At 48.5% G+C, this 17,792-nt stretch overlaps 1 protein-coding gene across 1 annotated transcript; it reads left to right on the top strand.

Annotated features, from left to right (window-relative positions):
• The first annotated feature begins 1,088 nt into the window (after nt 1-1,088).
• UPK1A (uroplakin 1A) lies at nt 1,089-8,246 on the top strand. Its single transcript, XM_016220966.2, has 7 exons — nt 1,089-1,169; nt 2,457-2,657; nt 5,343-5,417; nt 5,554-5,661; nt 6,614-6,793; nt 8,039-8,122; nt 8,202-8,246. Exons 1-7 carry the CDS (start codon nt 1,089-1,091, stop codon nt 8,244-8,246), a joined length of 774 nt encoding a protein of 257 aa, XP_016076452.2.
• The last annotated feature ends 9,546 nt before the right edge of the window (nt 8,247-17,792 follow it).

Below are 17,792 nucleotides of genomic sequence, written 5' to 3'. Positions count from 1 at the left end.
GTGGTCTGTTAATTGATACCCATTCCGCAGATGGGCAAATGCACTGCCAAGTCGCGCAGCACAGAGGAAACGGCACTGGGATTTGAACCTAAGTCTCTTTGATTCTGCAGCCTGAAGATGTTTCCACAACAATGGCTCCATTCAGTGTGCCCCCTCCCTTTTTCTAGCACAATTCTCTTCCCCCTCCTTCTACACTCATCTCAAACTGCCCCCACACACCCATCTCCTGCCACCCTCTCCCTCAGCCCACAGCCCATAATCAGCCTCTGAGCCCACCTGTCCCCTCACCTCCTCCCCACCCCCCTGCCTTCGTCTAGCCCTATCCTCACCTGCCAGGGCCCCTCCCTGGGCCTCGCCCTGGGATCCTAGCCGTGGAGAGGTGGAGCCGCCAGCAGAAGAGGCAGTTCTGGGGTCAGGATTCACAATCAGGTCCGACTTGGATCTCTCTTCTGCTCCCAGGAAGGCCCATGTCTTAAGGAGGGGCATCAGGTGGTGCACTCACTCCCAACCCCACCCCTCTCCACCACCACGGAGCCTTCCCAGGGGCACATCACCCTGCCCAGGTGGCCACATACAACACAATCTGGAATGGCAGGTCTATAAATCACTTGGGGGTGAGGCACATAAAGCTGTTCTCTCATGCTGGTCTGCCTGCCTGACCTCTGTCCCTTTCTCCAGACACCCTCCTCCCCTCCTGGGAGACTGGCCTAAGGAGGGGCCTGGGCATATATAGGGAGCCACTGCGGGAGGGGCTGGCCAGAGAAGCTTAAGGCAGAGAAGGTGAGGAGGGAACTCTGGAGATCTGGATGGGCAGAGGAACTAGGGTGGTTTGAGGCTGAAGGAGGGCCAGCGCTGAGCCCTGGCTGGTGACTTCCCTGCCTGGGCCTCACTATCCTTTCTGTAAAATGGCCCACCAACTGGGGCTGTGGGAAGCTGGGCACACTCAGTACCTGCCAGGGCCCAGCAGAGAGCAAGGAGCAGCGCTGGCAGCTGGGGTGTGGAGTGGGGGCAGTGGGTCGAGCTGGGCCATCCCTCCCCTCCTGGCCTTTGCCTGGCCTCATCCCTGCCCATGTGTCCCAGGCACAACTATGGCTTCTGCAGCAGCAGAGGAGGAGAAGGGATCTCCGATTGTGGTGGGGCTGCTGGTCGTGGGCAACATCATTATTCTGGTGAGACATCCCCCAGTGCTGGGAGCCAAGTGGGCAGGTGGGGAGAAGGGGGCAGTCCTGAGCCTGGGGGTGGAGGCTGAGGGCCCAGGACTCCCCAGCAGGCCAGCGCTGCAGGCTCTCTGCAGCCTGGATTCCAACCTCAGCTCTGCCTCTCCCAACTGTGTGATCTTGAGCAAGTGATTTTAATTCTCTGCTCCTGTTTCCCCATCTATAGATTATGTCCTCATTGTGGGGATATTTGTGTAGCTCAATCCATGTATGACCCTCAGCTCAGAAAAAGTGAATAACAGATGCTAGCTACAACATTAACATGATTATGGACATAAAGTGCCTGCTTGGCACACAGGAGACCCATAATAATAAATAATAACAATGTCTTTTCCTTAATATTCAATTCCCCCCCCCATTGTTTTTCAGAGAGAGTGGAAGGGAGAGAGAGAGAGAAAAACATCGATGTGAGAGAGACACATCGATTGGTTGCCTCCCGCACTTGCCTCAACCAGGCCTGGGGATCGAGCCTATAATCTAGGTACATGCCCTTGGCTGGAATTGAACCTAGGACTCTTCAGTCCGAGGGTCGATGCTCTAACCACTGAGCCAAACCAGCTAGGGCTTAATGTTTAGTTTTTCCAACATGCAACAAACGCAAGCAATAGGAGCATATGTAACTATTTTCTCTTCTTTCTTGCTCAAAATGTAGCCCATTCCATGTCTTTTGTCATGCCTCCGATTTTCCCCCGCTCACATAGCCTGCAGGCCACTCCACAGGAGTCCTCAAGAGAGCCTTCCTCCCCTTTTTCACAACCGCATAGCACTCCACTGTGTGGCATCCTGGTTCCTCTCCCCACAGTGCTCCAGGGGATCACCTGGCGGGTGTGTGATTTTTCTGACGGGCAGGGGTATGTGTAGGGTTGAGCTCTGCAAGTGGAATTGCTGAACCAAAGGGCTGATGTATTTGTAGTTCTGGTCATGGCCAGATTCCCCTCTGCAGGGAGTAACACTAGTAAGGGGGGACAGGTTGACCGAGCGTCTCCTATGTGCTCGGTCATTCGCTCTAAGCTTTGCATGTGGCATCTCCTTTTGCCCTTGAAGCAACTGGAAGTGGGGGGAGTCCCGACTGCCCCCCCTTCTTCTTGGCCCCTGCCTAGCCTCATGCCTGCGCATGAAAGGCGATGTCCTTACTGAGCAGGCGGCGGAGCCTCCGAGTGCGGACGGAGCTTGCTCAGGAGGCCCCCAGCCGGGGCTGCTGTCCCTGCGCTGGTCTTTCTAATCCGCTGCTCTGTCTAGCTGTCAGGCCTGGCCCTGTTTGCCGAGACAGTATGGGTGACGGCTGACCAGTACCGCGTGTACCCGCTGATGGGCGTCTCAGGCAAGGATGACGTGTTCGCTGGCGCCTGGATTGCCATCTTCTGCGGCTTTTCTTTCTTCGTCGTGGCCAGCTTGGGTGTGGGCGCAGCGCTCTGCCGCCAGCGGTCCATGATCCTCACGGTGAGGCCCCAGCAGGAGGGGATGGGGACAGGTCGGCACAAAGAACACCCTCAGAGGGTCATGACAACCGCCACTGCAGCCACTAGGCTGTGTGCAGCATGGCACCACACTCGGGCCTCGTGGCAAGCATTTTATTTCACCTTCCCATAACCCCAAAACCCAGGCTCGCTGTCGCCAACATTTCAAAAAGAAAACTGGGGCACAGGGGAGGAAGGGAAGAAAGTTCCCTGCACAGGAGGATCGCTCTTGAGTAGTTGGTCTGTGCCCATGAGTGCTGTTGATAACGACAATAATAGTGGTACAGCCACCATTCAATGAGTGCTCACTACTTTCTAGATGCTTTACATGGATTAGTTATTTATTCCTCACAACTCATTATGAGATACCATCATCATCATCATCATCATCTTGAGCACACTTGACAGTTGAAATTGAGGCTTGTAGAAGTAAAGTCACTTATCCAGGGTCTCACAGCAAGTAAGGGACAGAGCCAGGATTTAAACCTGAGAAATTCAGCACCTGAGCCTGTGCTCTCAGTCTCTGCCAGCAACGGTAATTGCAACGACAATATCCACACTTCCCAAGGACCTCTCATGTGCCTGATGCTAGGCTAAGCAGTTTAGAAAATGAGCCCCCTCAATCCTCCCAGAAGCCCTCTGAAGTTACTGCTTCTCTACCCATTTACTAGATGAGGAAACTGAGGTTCAAAGAGGCCAAAGCGCAGGTGGCAGAGAGAGCAGGGATTCCAATCCTGGCCTCAATGACACAGGATCGGAATAGTTGAAGGCCCTTTAAATCCCCAGGAACACCTACTTATTCAATCAACAAATGCTAATCGAGCAAGAGCCATGTGCCAAACCCTATGCCAGGCACCAGGCCTATCTAGTGAGCAAAACGTAAAGCCCTTGTCATAGGGGAGGATGCCTTGAGGGGAGAAGACAGTGACCAAGGAAGGGCGAGCTGGAACTGGGGAAGTGGGGGAGGCTTGCAGCCAGTGAAAGTAAAGGCCTGGGGGAGGTGAGGAGTGAGCCTGTGTGCGTATCTGCAGGAAGAACATTCCAGGTGGAGGGAACAGCAAGAGCAAAGGCTCTGAAGCCCAAGTTGGCCAGGAGGCCAGTGTGGCTGGAACCAAGTGGGGGTGAGGGTGAGAGAGGAGACGAGGGGAGGGCAGGTGGGGAGGGGGAGAGAACAGTAGGCAGTGGGCATGGGGGGTGAGGGAAGAAAGGGAAGACCGGCCTGTCAGGTGGGCTTCCGAGCCTTGGTAAATACTTGGGCTTCGCCCTAAGACGGAGCCATGGAAAGGTTCCTTTTCTTTCCTTTCCTGTTTTTCTTCTTTTTAAAAATTTCTTTCCTGCATTTAATTCTCTGGCATAACAATTTCACCAAAGCCCTAAAAGTTCATCCAACTAGTAAAAAAAAGTTTGCATCTGTCTATTAGTTTGTCATTAGCTAAGACCTAGAAGGTTTTAAAACATTATTATGGGCAGTTTCAAACACAGCCAAGAGTGGAGAGAGGGGCCTGAGGAGCCCTGTGCGCCTGCCACCTGGTTCCCAGGCGATGAGCCGGGCTGGCCGCTGGGCCCCTCCGCCCGCCTTCTCCTGTCCCGGGGCATCCGGGGGCCGCCCAGGGCGCGGGCGCTGACCTGCAGGTGCCTGAGTGCGCCTTTCTCAGAGCGGCGAGGCCGCCCTTTAAAGCAGCGGGGTGTCACCACGTCTCCTCTCTCGGGTGGAGCTGGCAGACCCACGGCCCACAGCCCACAGCCCACAGCCCACAGCCCACAGCCCACAGCCCACAGCCCACGCCCCACGCCCCACAGCCCACGCCCCATGCCCCACGCCCCACAGTCCACAGCCCACAGCCCACACCCCACGCCCCACAGCCCACAGCCCACGCCCCACGCCCCACAGCCCACGCCCCATGCCCCACGCCCCACAGTCCACAGCCCACAGCCCACGCCCCATGCCCCACAGCCCACAGCCCACAGCCCACGCCCCACAGCCCACGCCCCATGCCCCACGCCCCACAGTCCACAGCCCACACTCCACGCCCCACAGCCCACAGCCCACGCCCCACAGCCCACAGCCCACGCCCCATGCCCCACAGCCCACAGCCCACAGCCCACGCCCCATGCCCCACGCCCCACAGCCCACAGCCCACAGCCCACGCCCTGCTCCCTGGTGGTTGAAAGGGTGAGGGGAAGGGATGGAGACAGGAAAATACTTTTCATTAAGCACCAGTCAAATAATTTTTCTTTCTTTCCGCACAACCACGACGCTGCTGGCACCCCTGCAAAATTCGCCCTCATTCCTTCAAATCCGTCTTCCAATGCCAGCCTGTGTTCAAACGTCCCTGGTTGTCTCGAGAATGTCTTTTTTTTTTTTTCCTTTCTAGAGCAGACATTTATTTTACTGCATCCAAGCGTATCCTTGACCTCAGGAAATACTTTACATATATTTTCATTTCATTTCCCCCTAACATTTTCTTATGGAAAATTTCAAACATACAGAGAAGACGAAAGACTTGAGCAGCGAGCACCTGTACGCCCATCACATGGGTGCTGCCATTCACCTTGCTCTAGATGTTTTTGTAAAGCTGTATTTCTACCCATCGAGCCACCCCTGAGGGGGTGATCTCACCGCGTTACCCTGGTGGCGCTGTCTGTCCGTCCCTCTGTCTCTCCGCAGTACCTGGTGCTCATGCTCGTGGTGTACATCTTCGAGTGCGCCTCCTGCATCACGTCCTACACCCACCGAGACTACGTGAGCCAAGGGGAGGCCGGGAGGGCGCGGCTCCGGGGGGGGGGGAGTGGGTGTGGTGAGGGTCTCGGACCCAGGGTGGAGGCCGATTTCCTCCCCACCGACCCCCCCGGACCCTATTCTCTCCGGCCCTCCACAGATGGTGTCCAACCCATCCCTGATCACCAAGCAGATGCTGACTTTCTACAGTGCGGACTCGGACCAGGGCCAAGAACTGACTCGCCTCTGGGACCGCATCATGATCGAGGTGAGCGGGGTGGGCAGGGGGGCCTGGAGGACCCGAGGCTCTGACTACAGGGGTACAGAGGGCTCCCACTGTGCCCACTGGTATAGCATTTCCACTCATTTCGTTCTTACGAGGGGGGCTCTGGTCATTGTCATTTTCCAGATGAGTAAACAGGGCCCCCCAAAAGTAGCCCAGAGTACCTGGCTGAGCTGGGATCCAAACCTGGCAGCCTGGATCCAGCATCCCTGTCTTTAATCGTGGAGTATATTGTGTTAACAGCAAACATTTAATGAGCACTAACTTCTGTTTAGCACTGTCCAAAGCACTTCGAAAGTTTATTTAATCCTCACAACTGCTCCATAAGGGAGATCAGCTTTTTAGCAATGAGGAAACTGAGGCAAGGGGTTGAGGGGCTTGCACAAGGTCCCACAGCAGATAGGTCACAGAACCAGAAGGCTTCAAACCCAGGATGCCGGGTTCCAGAAAGTGCATTCTTAGCTAAGCCCAACTTGACTTGGCAGCACAGGAAAGAGCATTGAGGATTCAAGGGAAACTGAGGTCCCAATTCGGCTCGAGTCATACCGCTGGCCTGGATTGGAACCCATGTTTGAAAGGGCCTATGTTTTTCATCTTTCAGGGACCACAAAGGAAAGACCCACAGAGACTAGAAAAAAACAGAAATCTGCCTTTTGATGTCTTTTAGCTCAGGTTTTGTTAACAGCTAATTCAAAAGAATTTAAAAATAAATCACGAGTGTGGGTTTGGTCAAACCTCCAACAGCCTCTGGGTCCTGGAACAAATATCTTCTGGTCCTTGCTCACACACACAGACACTGCCCCCCCTCTTTGAGGCCCAGGGCCTGGGGAAGCTAGGCCCAGCAGTGGCACGGGACAAAGTTGCCCTTTCTCACAGTCTGACCTCAGGCAAGGTAGTCTGCTCTGACCTGGAGCCTGACCCCTGCCTTTCTCTCCAGCAAGAGTGCTGTGGCACATCTGGCCCCATGGACTGGGTGAACTACACATCAGCCTTCCGGGCGGCCACCCCGGAGGTGGTGTTTCCCTGGCCCCCACTGTGCTGTCGGCGGACGGGCAACTTCATTCCCCTCAATGAAGAAGGCTGTCGCCTGGGCCACCTGGACTACCTATTCACCAAGGTGTGTCCCCTCCCTCCTGCTGCACCCGTCTGTGGTCTCTCTGGCCCTGATTCTTCTGTCTCTTCCTCCCTCCCACTGCCTATTATTTTCTCCACCCCTCTCTGGCTTTCTCTATCTCCCCCTTCTCTCAACTCTCCCTCCATCTCTCCCTCGCTCTGAAAGCCAGCGGGATGCACACGGGGCCTGTCTGATTTAGACCTGGAGCCTGCGATTTTCCTCAGGTTGTCGGGGAATATGAGCAATGATGATAACAGCGATAACACAGCACCAATAACAACCCACGTTTATTGAACTTATACTTTGTACCAGGCATCCTTCTAAGTGCTTTAAGTTTTTATCTTATTTCTCACCACAGCCTGATGAGGTAAAGACGATAATTATCCCATTTTACAGATGATGAAACTGAGAGTCACTCGCTAGTGAGGGATGGAGCTGGGGTTTGAGTTCAGGCAGTTAGGCCCCAACCGGATGCTTTAACTACTGCAAGGGGAGTGCAGAGGCAGAGAAGGAAAGTCGAGGAGGTTAGGCCGGGAGAACTGGTCCCGGTGGTCCTCTGGCTGCTCTTGCCTGGGGCCCTTGGGCAGCATGTCTTAGATTAGGTGTGGGAACCATCACCACTCTCACAATCGGACAGCCTTGTCTCCAGCCCTGACTCTGTGCAGAGTGCTGACCTGCATCCTCATGGAATCTTCACAGCTGCTTTCAGGGGGCGGTGCTGTTAAGATGACCTCTTTGCAGATGGGAAAACCGAGGCTCAGAGGGTCAGAGTCATACAGGCCCCAGAGCGAACCAAGGGTAGAGCTAGCCCCCCACCCAGCCCTGCCTGACCCCAGGGCGCACACCCTGAACCTTTCTTCTTGGCTGCTTCCAAGCTGGGGCAGGGGTCTGCATGAAGGCGGGGGCCCTGGACCAGCTCAGCGTCATCGCTAAATGAGGTGTCAGAAGTGGACTGATCCGAAAGGCCTATTTCAAGCCCTTGGAACTTGGGGCAGCAAGGAAGGCGGGCTCTAAAAAAAATCCCCCTCAGGCTGTCAGAGTCAGCCTTGTGGCAGCACCTACTTATACAGGCCCCGATCCAAGGCCACATCCCTGCTCCCTGAAACCACCCTGCCCGGGTCCCCACTGCGCAAGGGAAAGGCCAGGCTTGAGGAAGGAAGGCCTTTCCTGAGGGCATACAGCGACGCTTGCTTTCAGCGGCCAGGCTCCCTGGGAATTTTCTGAAACCCTCTATCTTTCCCTGCTCAGGGCTGCTTTGAACACATTGGCCATGCCATCGACAGCTACACGTGGGGCATCTCGTGGTTTGGGTTTGCCATCCTGATGTGGACGGTGAGAGGCCGGGAGCCTATGGGTTGGGTGGGATGTGGGTGCGGGGCTGGAGCACCCCTAACCTGACTGCCTCCTCCAGCTCCCCGTGATGCTGATAGCCATGTATTTCTACACCACACTGTGAGCAACGAGAAGGGATGGCCACTGCACACCTTGGCCTCCTCCTGACCCTCCTTCCTCCGGCTGGGCCTTGGTTGGCTGCCTCGCCTCTCCCCTTTCCAGCACCTTCACCCTTCCCTCCTTCTACTCCCAAGACCTTTTACCAGGTTTCTGAGCTCTACCAGGAATTGGGGGTGCCCTGAAACCCCCAGACATGCATGCATGAACCCTTAGCCCTTAGCCTCATTTCATTTGATTGACTCCTGGCCCATTTATCAGTGTCAATTTGAAGTCCTGTCCTTAGATCTCACCACCCCGTTCACAGATGCCTCCTTCACAGTGGATGTTACTATTATTATTGAGTGGTTCGTGATTGTCTCTTGAAGCTCTGGTAGACTGGGATTGCTATGAGGGGAGGGACAAGTTCTGTCATGGTCATTTATTGTCCCCGGCATCACCCAGCACTGGGCTGAGCACAGATTTTCAATAAATACTGTTTGCATGAGTTAATTTGTTTTCTTTTGGGACAAAGGTGAATGGACAAGAACTCTTCCAGTGGGAATGGCAGAAACCCAACTGGCACTGACTGAAGTATAAAATGAAGTTCATTGGCTCTTGTAACCAAGTCAATAGGGCTGGATCCAGGAGTTCAGCCTAGGTTTCCAGGAAACCTGTTTCATTCTAAGGCAGGATTTCTCTGCGACACCAGACTTACATCTTTATAGCTAAGCAGCACAGGGGTGAGAAAGGGCCTCTGTCCCAATAGCTTTAGTCAAGGTCAAGGATCACATTTTACTGTGCTGCCCGGCAGGCATGGCTCAGCGGTTGAGCATCGACCTAGGATCCAGGCGATCGGGGTTCGGTTCCCTGTAGGGGCACATGCCTGGGTTGTGGGCTCGATCAATGACTCTCTCATCATTGATGTTTCTATCTCTCTCTCTCCCTCTCCTTTCCTCTCTTTGAAATCAATAAAGATATATTTTTAAAAAATTTTACTGTGTTGGTCTTGGTTCTAGGCCCACCCTTTGGTTAGGGTAGGGAGAACCCTGGACCAATGATCCTGCTAAGGATGCATCCAGGGGTGGTGTTGAGAAGGGGGTGGTTTATTAAAAGAAAATCAGAGGGCATGGCTGATGGACCAGTACAGGTGATAGACATCCTCCTATTAGGGACTAAAGCTTCCAGCAAGTTCTCTAAGGGGTGCATGACAGACAGCACACTTTAAGACTCTCATCACTGCTCTTTTGTCCTTTCTGAAGCAAGCTCATCCTCTGGCCATGTGACAGCAAGTAGACTCTACCAGGAAAGCCTGGCTTCCTGCCCTGTAAAATAAAGTTTCTCGGGATCCTTGTTTACTCCACTGGTCTGCCGATGGTCTGCGAATGCTAAATTCACATATTAGTTTTTTTAAATCTGTAATGGTCAAAGAAGTCTATTGGAGTGAAAAAGTGGAAACAACCTAATATCCATCAGCAGGGGTTGGGTTTTACAACTCATGTTATATCCTTGGACTGAAATTCTCAGTGGCTGTTAAAAACAAGATAGATCTATGCCCAGCTGGTGTGGCTCAGTGGTTGTGTGTCAACCCATGAACCAAGAGGTCACTGGTTCAATTCCCAGTCAGGGCACATGCCCTGATTGCGGGCTTGATCCCCAGTAGGGGGTGTGCAGGAGGCATCGAATAGATGTTTCTCTCTCATTGGTGTTTCTATCTCTCTCCCTTCCTCTCTCTCTAAAATCAATTTTTAAAAAAAACATTAAAAAAAGAAAATAGATTTATGTGAGCTGATATAAAAAGATGTCATAATGGTATAATCAGAAAGCATATATAAAGATGTTTATTCTAGTAACCTAAATGAACATCAGTAGGGAACCAATTAAATTAACTATGCTATATCTCTACTTTAGAGCACCACAGAGTAGTAAAAAATAATGTTTTAACATGGAAAAACCTCCAAGAAATGTAAAATAGAAAAACTTGCTAACCGCATACAGTACTTTTGTTCTTGTAGATACATATGTAGGGTTGTTTTTTTTTAATGGGTCAAGATATTTTTTAAAATGTTTAAAAGAATAGGGAAAATACTTTTTAAAAAGTAAAAATCGTTTGTAACCCTTTCACTTAAAAGTTTATAAACATTTAGAAATAGAAGCATTACTGGACTGGGCCTCAGGCCCAGAGCAGGTCTGCCTCAGGCCAGCCTGCAGAGTGGATTCTTGACTTCATGTAGGAAAGATTTCACAATACAAGTTCAGGTAATTTTGAGAGCACATTTATTAATGCTGGGGACAGTGAAACAAAGGAAGGACTTAGGGCAGAAGAAACAACAGGGCAGAGCCCAGGCGGTTCTCCGCTTTGGCTCCCTAGAAACGGTATAGGAAAGAAGTGAGCCTGGGCGGGCTGCGTTAGCTCGCTGGGAAGTCAGAGAAAAGGGGTGTTGGAGGCAGGATCGGGGGTGAGCCCAGGATAAGCTCCCTCTGGCCACTGCTCCCCTGGCTGCAAGTCTCGTGGGGACCCTTAGAAATTAGGAAGAAATAAAGAGTTCATGCCCAGGAAGGGGCCTGGCGTGCTCTGGAGCAGGGGTGGGGAAGTCTGGCCGGAGGGGCTGTATGCAGCCCGGGAAATCATTTGGTCTGGCCCTGCCAAGGCAACCGCAGGTGGGATTCAAAATTCAATACATTTAGGAGCTTTTCTCATAGCTAATTTTTAAGTTGATAATTTTGTATGGACCTAGAATGATGTTATAAATATCCAAATGGCCCCTGCTCTAGAGCGAGCTTGCACCAGGCCTTTATCTTGAGGGTTTTTATCTGTCTTCGAGAATCTTAGGGGAGGGTTTCAGTAGGATATTTGTCAGCTTTCCAGGTGCATTTTATTTTATTTTTTAATTTTTTAAAATATATCTTTATTGATTTCAGAGAGAGGAAAGGAGAGGAAGAGAGAGATAGAAACATCAATGATGAGAGTCATTGACTGGCTGCCTCCTGCACGCCCCCGACTGGGGATCAAACCACCTACAACCTGGGCATGTGCCCTGACTGGGAATCGAACCCCAATTGCCTGGATCCTAGGTCGATGCTCAACAGCTGAGCCACGCCCGGCCAGGCTCCAGGTGCATTTTAAATGTGCTGATGCATTAAAATGAGTGTAGAGGGGAGTGTATTGGGATTATTCTTTGGTCTGCTTTACTGTTTTACTTTTATCTTGTGTTTGTCTGGCTCTAATCAGGTTTTCTGTTATTTGTTCTCTTGACTTCATCCGTCCTTGGGTTTAGCTGGCACAAATGGCACTAATTGGGTCCCTGCTACCTATCTCTCTGACCAGGGTGATCTAAACTATTCATTTTTTGGTTAGGGAGGAAGATATAAACCATTTGCTCTCAAGTGTCCTTGGTTAGGGAAGATAAGGTCTTGCGATTCACTGGCTGGCTGTTAGTCAAATTGTTTGGCCTTGTTTAATTATTTTGTCTCAGCTTCCCCTTTCCACTTGCCCAGAAATTTTCCTAGCTTCCCACCATCCTGCCTTAGAAGTTTCCTATGTTTCGCTCCATAGTAAATCCCCCCCATCCCAAATCTGGTCCAACACTCTACCTGGATAACTGCTATTAACACATAATAAAATTCCTTTTTGACTTTTCAAAAGTTTATATCAACAGATCTATATATACTTATATAAGCAAACACATATGTTTAATAGAACATGCTTTAAATATTGCTTTGCAACTTGCTTTCTGCACTTAACTATGTATATTATGGCCCTCTCTCCTTGGCAGTAGATATGAATTCATCTCTTTTTTATTTATTTTTTACTATTGTAATGTATTTCAGAGGATAGATGTATCCTAGATCATCATGATCTGTTGTTAAGTAAACAAGGCAAAAACAGTAGGCATAAGTGATTTCATTTTTATAAAAATTGTGTATGCATATTTCCCAGGAAGGAATCTTTTGAGAGGGAGAGTAGGGTGGAGAGCTGAAAAGAGGAAGAACGGTCACATCACATGTATCTTTATAGCGTTTGAAAATAGTTCCCTAAAGATCATCTATTACTTTTCAAAAACAAAGACTAGTAAAGGGGTTTCTAAAATACTAAATAATATACAGCTTTACTTTTGAAGCCAGAATTTTAAAACACCACTTAGATGTGATATGCACCGTATTTTAACACACAAAAGCCCCTCCGGGTTAACTGGCCTAACTGGCTTTTCTGCAGGCCTTGGAATGAAACTTCTCCTCCATCCCTAGGCTGCCTCATAAACGTGTCGATTCCTAATCTACTTACTTTTAAATTTAGGTATGTCCTCATGAGCAAGTTCACAGTGACCTAGTCTGTGACGAGGATTCTCTGAGAGAGGCAAAGAGGCACCACTGGCTTCTCACCAGCCTCACCACACTCTGAGCCTCAGTGTGCCCCTCTGTAAAATGGGGCTTCCAACCGACCCTACCTCATAGCATACAGCCCAAACATACTAAAAGCTCAGGAACTGGTAGGTCTTTTTATTATGAATCAGGAATTTTCTCAACTCTGTGTAATCAGAATCAAATGTAGAAATAAGCTGTCTGCTGCAGCTGCAACTGTCTCTGGTAAAACCCAATTTCAAATGTTAAGGGCTCTACTATCCTCATATAGAAGCTGATTCTCCGAAGTGACTCAGATATTTGCATTTAGTCATACTTGAAAATGACTGGTGCTTTCTCTGAGAGACGGGCTCAGCATATGTTAGAATTAATATGTTGGGGTTTTTGTTTTGGCTTGAGGGTGTTTCAAGAATGTTTGTGGAATTAATGAAAACTAATATGCATAAAATCAGTTTTGCCCTTAAAAATCACACTGCAAAAGAATATTTAACGTCATGGGAAAATACTTGTAACATTGTGATGTAGGGAAAAAAGATTACAAAATAACATGCCAAGTACGATTGTTTTTCTGATAAAAATATAAGTATGTGCACATTTGCATTAAAATTGTTAACAAAGCCCGGCCAGCATGGCTCAGTGGTAGAGCATAGACCTATGAACCTGCAGGTCATGGTTTGACTCCCAGTCAGGGCACGTGCCCAGGTTTTGGGCTCCATCCCAGTTGTGGGTGTGCAGGAGGCAGCCGATCAATGACTCTCATCATTGGTGTTTCTATCTCTCTCTCCCTCACTTCCTCTCTCTGAAATCAATTTAAAGTCTCCCAAAGGCTAACATTGGTCCTTAAGGGAGAGGAGACACTTGCAGGGGATTTTTACTTCTTTCCTTGGGCATTTTGGTGTTTTCCAAATATTCTATGATAATTATTGCTTTTGTTCTCCAACAAAAACCAGGAAATAAATATTTATAAAAATGTCGCTGTTGGATATGAGATATATATTGAGAAAAGAGTTACCCACTAAATCTTCTCAAACTTGCACTGAGCAGTCAAAACAGGCCAGGCCTTGGGGTCAAGCTGGCCTCTGGGAAAAAATTAGGCAGGCCTCTCTCTCCATCTGTGCCATGCGTGCCACTAACCTCTCTGGCTTCGCCTGGCCACATACCTGAGGAGCATGGCTCGGCCAGACTGGTAGCAGCGTAACCTGTCCAAGGCGGGCCTCAGCCGGTAGGACAGGTTAGTCTGCCCTGGTCCCTCCACTCAGAGGCCCACTCCTGTGGGTGAGAGGGGAGCAAAGACATGAGTGTCAAGACACCCAAGAGAGAGGCAGTCATTCAATGGTTGTTCCAAATGACTACATCTGTCCATGGCTCAATCCAGCCTCTAACCCTCCATGGCTCCCCAGTGCCCTCAGCACAAAGTCCAGCTCCTCAGTCAGTCCCTGAAGGGCCCTTATGGCCTGTCTCCTTGCCACCTCCCCAGGCTTATCTCTCTCTCCTGCCCCACTGAGCCAATCTTTCTTTCACCATCTGAGATCATAGAACGGAACAAATAAACTACAATGTTATATAGCAGTCAAGCAGGAACATACCTCTGACTACATCCACTGTACCTTCTATAAGGGCAAGTTGGCTTATCCACGAAAATGTGAAAGTTGCACCTCTTCGACTCAACTGGTTCCACCCCTGGGAATCTATCCTGCATATAGCCTCACAAGTTTGTACAAAGACCTATGTACAGGAGTAACTGAAAAGCAATAACTGAGGAACATCCTAAATCATGTCAGAAGGGAACTAGTTATATAATTCATTTATTCACACCATGGGCTACTACACAGCTAAGTTTAAAGGGTGCCACATTTATATTTGCTTATATGAAACCATCTCCAAGATAGACTGTTCACTGGGAAAAATGCAAAGCACAAAACTAAATGTATGCTAAATGCCATCTTAGACCGGAACCTGGAAGAGAGTAAAAAAGACATTAGTGGAAAAACTAGTACAATCTGAATAAAATCTGGAGTTTAATTAATGGTATTGTACCAATGTTAATTTCATGGTTTGGACAAATGTACCATGTCTATGTAATATGCTAACGTTAGGGGAAACGGGGAGAAGGGTACATAAGAATGCTCTGTACTATCTTTGCATCTTTTTTATAAATCTAAAATTCTTCCAAGATAAAAAGTTCATTTGGGGAAAAACACATGACTGTATGTTTCTATATCTGTAAATCTCTACAGCAGAGGAAAAAAATTAATTTGTGTATGCACAGGATACATCCTTTCTTATAAATTGTCTTATGATGGTTAATTTTTCTTAATTCAGGAATGGTTATCCAGTTTGACAATTGATGAATATTTGTAAAATGATTTACACCCACACTTGCATCATGATGTTTTCAGAGTACCCAATGTCATTATTTGAGATTTTTAATCTGATGGCATTATTTCCGATCCAAATGTCTTCATTTTGGATTGCAGTTAGAAATTGCACAGGGCCGAGGAATGGAGTGAAAGTATGGAAACAGGGCAATTTACGAGAAACCAACTCAAAAAAAATATATTCATAGCACCAAATGGCTTACTTATTTATCAAAAATATTTTTAACAGTGTTAACAAAAATGGTTTAACAGACTGTAGGGAAATGGATTTTTTTTTTTTTTTTTTTTTTTTTTTTTTTTTTACTTAGGTCCCCTCAGAACAACAGAGCTAAAAGTGTCCTGGGTCAGAGACAAAGCAGACAGCAGGGAACGGGCTTCTCAGAAAGGTGAGAACTGGGAGACAGCAACAGTCTTCAGGAAAGCTGGTCACTGACTTGGCTGGTTTTGCAGGGTGGCCTGTGATCCTGAGTTATGGGTGAGAACCCGGAGTCCAGGGTGGGTTAACCCGCCTTATACGGAAAAGCTTACATTGTTATGTAAGGTTTTGAGGGGATCCAAGGGCTGTAGGATTATAAGAGGCAACTTTCCAGATCCACTGAGAACCTATCTTACACAGACAATGTCACCATGCCCATGTCCCAGAGGGCCCAGGAAGCTTTGTTGAGACAGATTGCTTCTGCCCCCGCCGAGGTGGTAAAAGTATAAATATCTTTCCAGCACTCTTGGGAATACCGCCAACTTGTTCATGCTTTCTAATATTTACTGCTTGCCTCTCAAGTGCAGTAGGCCTTGCTCTAGGCTCTGGGGATCCAGCAGGGAACAATTCAAGACCTTGCTCTCCCCCTTTATAAAGCTTACCTTCTGGAGGGGGAGACGGAGAAAACCAATAAGGGAAATAGACATATTAGAGAACAGTAAGTGCTAAAGAGAGAAATAAAATGTAAAAATAATTTAAAAACTAGTGGGGAAGGGAGGCAGATATTTTCATCACCAACTGGGTGTGTGGGCTTCCCACAGTGGCATGTGGCCCCTCTGGATTGTTTCCCATTGTCTTAGTTGGATGCTGTGCTGTCTCATTGCTGGAGGGGGCTCTGACTGACTGACCACTCCTGGGACACATGCCTGCCTTGGGATGGAGTGAGTCTCATCCAATGATCAAGGGAAGAGACAAGGGGGAAAGCAACAATCTTTATTTTTAAAAAATTCACATTTATTAAAAACAGCCATTTCTAGCCAAATAATATAAAGCATTTTAAATCACTTGATAGTATTACACTCTCTATAAACACTGAAACTGTACAGATGTAAACAAATATTCATTTAGCAAACAAGTTTAATCACCATCGCCTACTCATCACTTGGTAAAGTGTTTGAGTGTTTCATAACTAAAATATTCAAAACACAAGAACAAGTTCTGTTAAGTATTTTTAACGTTGAGAACACACTCTGCTCTGTACAGCAAATTAAATCAGCTATAGTATTGTAGAGTTAAATAGACCCTGGAGGCAGAAAGGACCACTATCCTCCCTCTGCATCAACCTTCCTCCTGACCAGAAATAACACAGAAAGCACTGAGAATTTAATGTTGGCCATATCACTGCTGCCATTTTTATTAATAAAAGGGGGCCCCATCACTCACCTGTGCCAGTTATCAATTTATTGTCTCTTAATTCCAAAATTTATCAGCTGGCACGGGTTAGGCCTTGTCGGTAGGGGGCGCTGGAAGGACATTGCAGGAGTTAGGGGCTTCCCTGAGATTCCAGTGCTTTGGTCTCCTTCCTCCTTCGCTGAGACCAGGAGGTGGCTGTGATTCCCCTCCACACTGCAGTTCACCACCCCCAGCACCTGCTTGAGCTCAGCTAGGGACACATCACTTAACCCAAGTAAGAGATCTACTGAGAATCATGACTTCTCACTGAATTGACTGTCTTTTCAGATGTTCTGCAAATGGAAATAGAAAGATGCAAAACAGAGACAATGGTCTTTTTGAAGAACCATTTCCAGTCCTGCTGGGAAAATTATTATTTTTTTTTAAAAAAAGATCCCTGGCATTAAAGTTTATCTCATAAAAATTCATTAAGAAAATTAAGGAAACATGTCTGGAAACTGAAGGAATTTTTCAACTTTCAGGATCTATACCCAGAGTCAAGGCAAGTGATATTTGTTGCCTAGAAACTACTCTGGTCTGGGGTATCTTGGTTAGCTTTTGTTAACCACTCCCAAAACACAGTGGTTTAAAATACTGATTTTTTTTTTTTTTAATTTTATTTCAGAGAGAGGGAGAGCTACAAACATCAATGATGAGCCATTGGTTGGCTGCCTCCTGCACGTCCCCTACTGGGGATCGAGCCAGAAACCCGGGCATGTACCCTGACTGGGAATCGAACCATGATCTCCTGGTTCATTATCAATGCTCAACCACTGAGCCATGCTGGCTGGGCTAAAATACTGATTTCTGAAAATATATTCTTGATTTTTAGAGAGGAAGGGAGAGGGAGAGAAACACTGATGTGAGAGCATAACATCGATAGGCTGCCTCTTGCACGCCCCCTACTGGGGATTGAGCCCACAACCTGGGCATGTGCCCTGACCCGGAATGAACCAGCAACCTTTTGGTGTACCAGACAGCACCCAACCAACTGAGCCACACAGGCCAGGGCATTAAAATACTGATTTTTTAGCTCCTGATTCTGTGGGATCATTTGAGCTGAGCTGAGCTGGGCAGTTCTTCTGTTAGTCTCACCTGGGCTCACTTATGCAGGTACAGTCAGCTAGTGGGGTGACTGGGAGCTGGTTGGTCTAGGGTGGCCCCCCTCACATTTATGGCTGGCTGA

This window comes from Miniopterus natalensis, chromosome 18 (genome assembly GCF_054644295.1).
Source record: "Miniopterus natalensis isolate mMinNat1 chromosome 18, mMinNat1.hap1, whole genome shotgun sequence".
NCBI lineage: Eukaryota > Metazoa > Chordata > Mammalia > Chiroptera > Miniopteridae > Miniopterus > Miniopterus natalensis.
Note: the sequence above shows the minus strand (reverse complement) of the source record. Positions and strands in the feature narration are given on the sequence as shown.